This window comes from Crinia signifera, chromosome 5 (assembly GCF_055691185.1).
Source record: "Crinia signifera chromosome 5, ASM5569118v1, whole genome shotgun sequence".
NCBI lineage: Eukaryota > Metazoa > Chordata > Amphibia > Anura > Myobatrachidae > Crinia > Crinia signifera.
The window spans coordinates 56623146-56631906 of NC_139221.1; the positions used below are offsets into that span (position 1 = coordinate 56623146).

The following is an 8761-nucleotide window of genomic DNA, read 5'->3' on the forward strand; positions in this document are numbered from 1 at the left end:
TTTTATGCCCGGGTGTTACTGTTCACTGGAGGCAGCTATGTTTTGAGCTGAAATCACCCCTTGATCACCCCTTGATTACCATAGGGAAAAATTTCATATTGTTAACCAATGACTACTGGCATTTGCGGTCACCAACAAGAACAAATACAATATGAAAGGATCCTACTGAACATAAGACCTGTGCCCCTGTATCTCTCCACAGAAGCTTGTGGTGTTGGATAATCCCAGTTATTGGCTTGCAACGGGTGTCGTGGGTACAGGGGTGTCCAGTTGCCCCTCACAATGAACTGGCAAAGAGAAACTGAGTCACCTTGACAATTGTAGCAAAATTATAGTCTTATTTCTTAGCAAGTAGACACTCACTTTCCAGGTATGTAGGCTAGAATGCTTAGTTGCATTTCAATAAATATACTTACTACCATCATAAACTAGTATGTTCCCAAAAAAATTTTTTTTTTTTTTTTTTTTTCTCCCCCTGTAGAATATTTGACTCTTGGGGAGTACCAACTACAATACAATTGTAACGGTAGTCATATACTAATTGGGGAAATGGGGGGGCACTACTGGGGAAATAACATGTAACTGGCACTACTGGGGAAATAGCATGTAACTGGCACTACTGGGGAAATAACATGTAACTGGCACTACTGGGGAAATAGCATGTAACTGGCACTACTGGGGAAATAACATGTAACTGGCACTACTGGGGAAATAACATGTAACTGGCACTACTGGGGAAATAACATGTAACTGGCACTACTGGAGAAATAGCATGTAACTGGCACTACTGGGGAAATAGCATGTAACTGGCACTGCTGGAGAAATAGCATGTAACTGGCACTGCTGGGGAAATAGCATGTAACTGGCACTGCTGGGGAAATAGCATGTAACTGGCACTGCTGGGGAAATAGCATGTAACTGGCACTGCTGGGGAAATAGCATGTAACTGGCACTGCTGGGGAAATAGCATGTAACTGGCACTGCTGGGGAAATAGCATGTAACTGGCACTGCTGGGGAAATAGCATGTAACTGGCACTGCTGGGGAAATAGCATGTAACTGGCACTGCTGGGGAAATAGCATGTAACTGGCACTGCTGGGGAAATAGCATGTAACTGGCACTGCTGGGGAAATAGCATGTAACTGGCACTGCTGGGGAAATAGCATGTAACTGGCAGTAAATATGTGCAAAAAATGAATGAAAAAAATAAGCACTCAAATTCAGTGTCTGAGATTGTACACAAACGGGGATAGATTATTGTGTAGACAGCAACTAGGTCAACAAGCATTAAGTCGACAGTCAAAAGGTCAACATGGGTTTTTTTTTTTTTTGTCGTGAATGTGGACACTGAAACGTAGCACCGCGTCCCCTCACATGGCTCGCTGCGCTCGCCATGCTTCGGGCACGCCACTATTTTATTCTCCCACCATGCTCTAGTGCAGTGGTTCTCAACCTCAATGGTGCACGTTTTCCAGGTCTCCACACAGAATCTCAGGTGAATAAATTAGCTCCACCTGTGATCTTTTAAAATGTGCCTGCCAGTGAGTAATTAGTGCACCTGTGCAACTGCCAGGTGACCTGGGAAACGTGCACTGTTGGGGGGTCCCTGAGGACCGAGGTTGAGAACCACTGCTCTAGTGGATGTAATACCTCATGTCGGCACATGTCGCTTTAAAACAAAGGTGAAAAACCCCATGTTGACCTTTTGACTGTCGACCTTCAGTCATGTCGACTCAATGCTTGTAGACCTAGTGCCCGTATCCCACACAAACATTGTTTCCGGTTTTAAAACCTTGTTTTGAGCACAAATAAAATCTATTTGTGTGTATTTCATGTGTTTGTACAACATATTTATGTTGATTTGTAAGATACCTCCAGATACAACATTGAAATATAAAAATATTCCAAAATACGGAATAATCCGTTATCCAAAATTCTCCTGGTCCCGAGCTTTTTGGATACGGGATACTCACCCTGTATTTCATATGACTAAACATGCAAACAAAAAAAAGTAAAAGTCTAAGTAGAGTAAAAAAATAGCCACATTGATTTCGGTTTGAACTTTAGTCTTGTATTGGGGGTTCCTCTATATCTTTTTATGTCTTCTGTTTTTTCCTGTTGAACTCTGCAGTTCTCCCAGTGGTTACCTGCAAGTATAATAAATCACTGAAGCCGGACAACAAATTTATTGGTTGTTAAGCACCGTGGGGCTATTAACGAAAACATCTCCTGCTTTAAAGCTTCCACCTTTTAAATGCAGGACAGGCTGAGTTGTGTTAAGGATTAGTACTTTGGTGCCAGGGTATAATGATGGGTTTATGTATGATTACCATGCCTACAGCAACATATCATTTGGGTTTCCTTCTGAAAGTGTGATGGGAGCCTGTGTAAGCAGCATCCACATTTCCGCTTCCCGCTACCGTTTTCGATTGATCTCCTGTCCGCAAATGTTTTAGCTGCAGGGAACATCTGTCACACAGAGCAGTGTTTAGATCCCACATTACCTGACGGGAGACGTCAGAGGCCTTTCAAGATGATGATGATTTTCAGGATATGTTTATACGCAGGTGCGACAGGGCTGTTTAAGAATTTCTTTTAATAAATTGGATTAGATGTGATTAAAGTATCTGAGAGTTTGTGTTCAAATTACAAGGAGCAGCAGGTAAAGCCTGTGGCGTTGGTATCACAATGTAATTGTCTGTTCCATTCATGGAACACAAGCTCCCCTGCAGGTACAGGGAGACGGCAGAGCAACTTTCACCCATATAGTTAGACTCGTTGCTGGCGCTACAGCAGTGTTTGGATTCTTTTTCTATTTCTTGTCCCCTGTCCTTGTTAGGCATTTAAATGTCACAGCCTGGAACGCTTCTTATTTTGTCACAAGCGGAAGTCGTAGCAGATGAATGGCTGATTGTGGTGTCTCTGGCTGTAATTATCTGCAGAAGGCTGCATCTAAAAACCATCATGCAAATATTTATGTGACATACTCTATTATGTATTAAAAGTGATTCTGCTGGCTGTTCTTTTAAACGGTTAAATGTAAGGATAGTCGTCACCGGAACGTAACCTCTGCAGTGTAGCGGACAGATTATTTTTGGTGTGTCAGGGTGCTGTGGTGTTGGGCTTCATTCCCATATAGAGCTTTATCAATGTGGAGTTTAGATTTTATCTCTGTGTGGGTTTCCTGTATAAACTCTGGTATGTCCTCTGTCCAAAGATAAACTGGTACCCCTAATGGGTCTCTAAAGGTCCATACACACTGGGCGACTATGCTGGGCAACCAGCTCAGTCGCCCAGTGTGTATGGGCCTTAACTAAAATAATGCTGCTTTCAGACCGCAAAACTGGCTTTGACCAGGTATTTTAAAACGTTTCTAAAAAGGGGTCTGCCAGCTAATTCCCCTTTCACACCGCATGTCTTTAAATGGTATTTCAATGCAGTTTTTGTCCTTCACAACACTGAAGCCGTTTTAACCCATAGAAAACAGTGGATGAAAAAAAAACGGGTCTGAAACTAGTAGGACCCTGCTTTATTACCGTTTAGAAATACCAGTTCAATAGAACAGGTAAATTCACTCTGCACCTTTCAGACTACACAAATTACCGTTTTAAAACGGTAAAAAAAAGGGCAAAATAACGGGTAAAAAGTGCGGTCTGCAAGGGTTGTAACTTTGGTGTGTGTTAAGTAAAAGTAGTAGGGAAGTTATCATGGGTGTTGGAATGAGGGAAGCAAAAGGGGATGCCTTGCTCGCCCCAAACATTTCAGAGGCATCCTTCAATGTACTGGCTCTGTCTAGGGCAGTGATGGCTAACCTTGACACTCCAGCTATTGTTGAACTGATGCAGGGCATGCTGGGATGTGTAGTTCAACAACACCTGGAGTGTCTAGGGTAACCACAAGCAGTGTCCATAGTCTCTGGATGGAGTCCTTTTCAACTGTTCCACTTCCTCCCGTGCATCCTCTTCATCTCTATCGCTCACTGTCTGCCGCACCCTCGCCCTCCCTGTCGCTTGCCGCCTGGCGTGCTTGCCCTCCCTCCCTGTTGCTTGCCACCTGGCATGCTTGCCCTCCCTCCCTGTCGCTTGCCGCCTGGCGTGCTTGCCCTCCCTCCCTGACGCTTGCCGCCTGGCGTGCTTGCCCTCCCTCCCTGTTGCTTGCCACCTGGCATGCTTGCCCTCCCTCCCTGTCGCTTGCTGCCTGGCGTGCTTGCCCTCCCTCCCTGACGCTTGCCACCTGGCATGCTTGCCCTCCCTCCCTGTCGCTTGCTGCCTGGCGTGCTTGCCCTCCCTCCCTGTGCTTGCCACCTGGCATGCTTGCCCTCCCTCCCTGTCGCTTGCCGCCTGGCGTGCTTGCCCTCCCTCCCTGTTGCTTGCCACCTGGCATGCTTGCCCTCCCTCCCTGTCGCTTGCCGCCTGGCGTGCTTGCCTTCCCTCCCTCCATGATGCTTGCCGCCTGGCGTACTTGCCCTCCCTCCCTGTCGCTTTCTGCCTGGCGTGCTTGCCCTCCCTGTCGCTTTCCGCCTGGCGTACTTGCCCTCCCTCCCTGTCGCTTTCCGCCTGGCGTGCTTGCCCTCCCTGTCGCTTTCCGCCTGGCGTGCTTGCCCTCCCTGTCGCTTTCCGCCTGGCGTACTTGCCCTCCCTCCCTGTCGCTTTCCGCCTGGCGTGCTTGCCCTCCCTGTCGCTTGCCGTGCTTGCTCTGCTTGTGATCATTGCGTTTAAAATAATAATAATTGGTCCCATGATCTGCCAGGCACTTTAAACAGGAGATTGGGTGCAGAAAAGCAATTGAATAGCCCATAGAGTTTAACAAGTATTTGAGATGGGTGAACTTAGCCGGCGATGTTAGAGAATACTGTGAGGCAGATCCGGTATATAGCCAGAAATACCATAGTGGGAACTGTAAATACATAGTGGCTTACTCTATGCACCGCTTTGACAAGAGGGGTAAAGAGATCAAAAGTTCATTTTATTCATGTTTTCAAAGTAATATGCATGCTTTCTGTAAGATCAACGTATAAGTGCTGTAAGACTCCAGGGTGTTGAATAATCCCTTAATGTACACTCTATTGCATGTTATTCCTTGTTTGTGGATCAAAAGGAGTGCGCTAAGCTCACTTTGATCAGCTCCCGGTAAAATGTACATTCTGATGGGAGATGTGAGCGTAATTGGCAGTCATGTTCATGAATTGCGTTTTGCTGCAAAACAGCCCTGTTTTGATCATCGGATTTTTGGAGGCAAATATTTTACAGTTGAGTAAGTAGATGAAAGAGACCCAAATCCTTTCTGCATGTTTCTGCTAAAACCTCTCTCCCATTCCAAGGAGTTGTAAGCCCAACTTTGTGTGGTTTTAGCAACCCGCAAAATGTCGTTGGGTAGCTGGCAGGAAAAATCATCATCAGATTGCTTCAAATTACTCAACATTTTTTCAAAGGGATGTTCTACCGAATGCGTATTTTAAAATAAACATGGTTTATACCAAGAAGCAACAGTTTTTTTGGAGTTTGCCAACTAGCTACAAGTATGGTGGCGAGTGACGGAATATCTCATGTGTGCTGGAATGAACAGTTGAGAGCCAAGAAGGGCACCTAGTCAGATTTTGCTATTGGACCCAGTGATCTACTGTTATACATACATTATAATGGTAGAATATGAGGTTTCGCACTGGAGCCTCACTCACTCACAGATAGTGCAGAGTGGTTCGGGTTTATTTATTTATTACCAGTTTCTTATATAGCACACACATATTCCACAGCACTTTACAGAGAATATTTCAACATTCACATCAGTCCCTGCCCCAAAGGAGCTTACAATCTATATTCCCTACCACATGTACACGCACACACAGATATTCTAGGGTTAATTTTGTTGGAAGCCAATTAACCTACCAGTATATTTTTGGATTGCGGGAGGAAACCGGAGTACCTGGAGGAAACCCACGCAAGCTAGGGGAGAATATACAAACTCCGCACAGTTAGCCATGGTGGGGATCGAACCCATGACCTCAGCGCTGTGAGGCAGTAATGCCAACCATTACACCATCCGTGCTGGGTTTCAGACGCAGCTACACTTCTGACCAAAAAGGTGTAGCGGGGTTCTCGTGTAGACACAGATCAGTAAGGGTCTGTAGGAGATGGGTGAAAATTTAGATACACCAGATGTACAGATATATCTTTTTGCACCTGGATAGGCACAGTGATGATGAGACTGTGCAGTCCAGGCATGTGAATAAGAGGTAGGCACGCCACAACAGTGTTCATTTTAGCACCCTGCATCTTTCATAACCTGTGCAGTTCCTTTTCCCTGACTGGGGCTTCATTCTCTGCTGTGGTACTTTTTAGCACAGGTCTGGTCTGCATATCGGTGCTGAAGTACAGACCAAAGTGTGCTAGATGCACCACTGTAGGGAGACACACCCCTGGTACAGGTTTTGAAAGATGCAGGTGCTAGAATTAACGCTGCACAAGTAATGCATAAGGCGGCATGGACAGAGCACTAACATCCACTAGTCCAGACTCCTCTCGTGCTGTTGCAGCCACATACCGATTATCTGATTTGTTAATAAACTAATCCCCCCCACCCCCACAGACAAGTGAAAAGGGAACATAGACTATAGTAAGGTCCTTACACTCTATTCCAGGGGTCCTCAAACTATTTTGCTCCGGGACCCCGACAGACTATAAAATGAATTACAAGACCCCAGCAAGTTACTGCAGAAGTCCTCACATCACATGGGTAGTCAGCAGACAGCACATACATGGCAGCATTGTGGAGGCACAGAGTGATGGGAGGAGTCTAAAATAACAGACAGTTCAACAGATTTTTCAGACTCCTTGAATCACTGACTGAGATTAGAAAAGTCATCAGCCTGATGGTCAGCAACATGGAGTCACGACCCCATGCTGAGAAGGTCGGGACCCACCATTTGAGAACCGATGCTCTATTCAAATAGACCTTTATAAATAGACATGGACATGTAAAATCAGTGCACCAGTACATTTTGCCCATATACTTTGTAGGTTGTAGGTTTTTGAAATACAGCCACAAAGGTTCCATTCCAGAAATGTCTGTGTACTATTAAATAACTTGGGTAAATAGCCTGTAAACTGCTGCAGACACCGGTGCAATGTTGGCGATGTAAGTGGCAATAATGTTGTTGGTTTTTTGCCTTTTAAATTATTGCCACCTTAAATCTATGCGCTAAATAACAGAAAATGCTGGTTTTGCATTACATCTAAGATCACACAAGTGCCTGCAACGCGCAGGCTGCTACATTTGGGCCTTGGGCTCCATCTGGACTGACGATGTGTTATGTTTTTTTGTGCCTATATTTTATTCATTGTTGCAGTTTTGGTATTTGCTGTATTAGCACGAACTGTTCTTATTGGTTCCTTCCTTAAGGAAAATGTGGATCTGGGCATTACGGAAAGAAGGGGTTAAAAATAAATAATTGCTTGCTTTTTGGTGGGAAATGATCTCTTCCCACAATAAAGTGGTGAAGGGAGGCTAGCGGAGGAGAGGTGTTCACAGAGTATAATTAGGTGCAAGTCAATGAACCGTGTAGAAAAGTGGAAAGCTTGTTACAACAGATCCCAAATATAGGAGAGCATAATACATAATAAAACCCTGCCCTAGGCAAAGTTTGGCTGAAGATAACAATTGTTCACCCTACCATCTACGGTCGTCCTGTGCATGAGAAATCTCAAAACAGTCAATTGAAGTTTAAAATCAACTTTTTCTGCAATTAAATCTTTTTTTCTTTTCCGGTTCTCCATCTTTGCTTCTGCATCGGTGTAAGCTGTAACAGTACCGTGTGTATGGCTCAACCTGCAGGAAGACTTTTAAACAACCCTAAAACACAGCAGCTATTGGGCTTTGGGGGAGCCTCCTGATCCATGTTACATTTAGTGATCTTTAATGGAATACGAGTGAATCTTTGTGAATACTTTGCTAGTAGAATCACTGCCCTTAAATGTTGGGCATAACCCAGTCAGAAGCTCCGGGTTTTACACAACTCTTACTAAATAAACTTAAGTGGCTTTCTGTGATTTCCTTTGATTAATTTAAAAAAGTAAGAAAAATAATCCAAAATGAATACTCTCCGGGCAGCCTTATTTCTTCGCTTGGTGTGTAACCCTGTTTTACATGAATTTCCTTTTGCTGTCTTTCCAGAAAATACCTAAAAGGCACAAAAGTACGTCTGCGGCTGAATGATCTGGAGATGTCATCGAGGTTTCTAGGCGCTTTCACAGATACAACCTTGCTGGAGGCGGATGCAGTACTTCTAGGACTGCTGTAACACATTGCTGGAAGCTTACGATGCACCTCTAGGACTGCTGTAACACATTGCTGGGGGCAGACGCTGCACCTCTAGGACTACTGTATCACAAAGTATCAATTTGAATAAAGTATTTAAAAGTATGGGGAATAACTACCATTATATTTTGTTTTATTGTTACTAAACCACAGGGCTGCCATCAGGAATTTTGGGGCCTGGGACTAGATTCCACTCTGCAACCCAGAGGTCCCAGAGCGCAGGCTTCCTCAACCCAGGATGCCAGCAGCCAATTAAAATGCAGCACTGGCTAGTGAGCCAATCATAGCTCGCGTATCGGCATCTGGATTGAATAAGCCTGCGCTCAGGGCCCGGGTTAAAAATACATTCAAGATTAATGTTCCAGACACACTGATGGAATAAGACGCTACACTGCTCGGTGATCCGCAGCCCTCGCGGCATGGCCTATTCAGGCCAGGTAGGAGAGTA

At 44.8% G+C, this 8761-nt stretch overlaps 1 protein-coding gene across 1 annotated transcript in view; it reads left to right on the forward strand.

The window, feature by feature from the left end:
* MRPS28 (mitochondrial ribosomal protein S28) overlaps positions 1-8418 on the forward strand; it is a 63885-nt gene extending 55467 nt beyond the window's left edge. The window contains exon 3 of the mRNA XM_083187273.1: positions 8170-8418. Within this exon, the coding sequence (XP_083043399.1) occupies positions 8170-8296 (127 nt within the window). The 3' untranslated portion in view covers positions 8297-8418. The remainder of the gene's footprint in view (positions 1-8169) is intronic.
* The last annotated feature ends 343 nt before the right edge of the window (positions 8419-8761 follow it).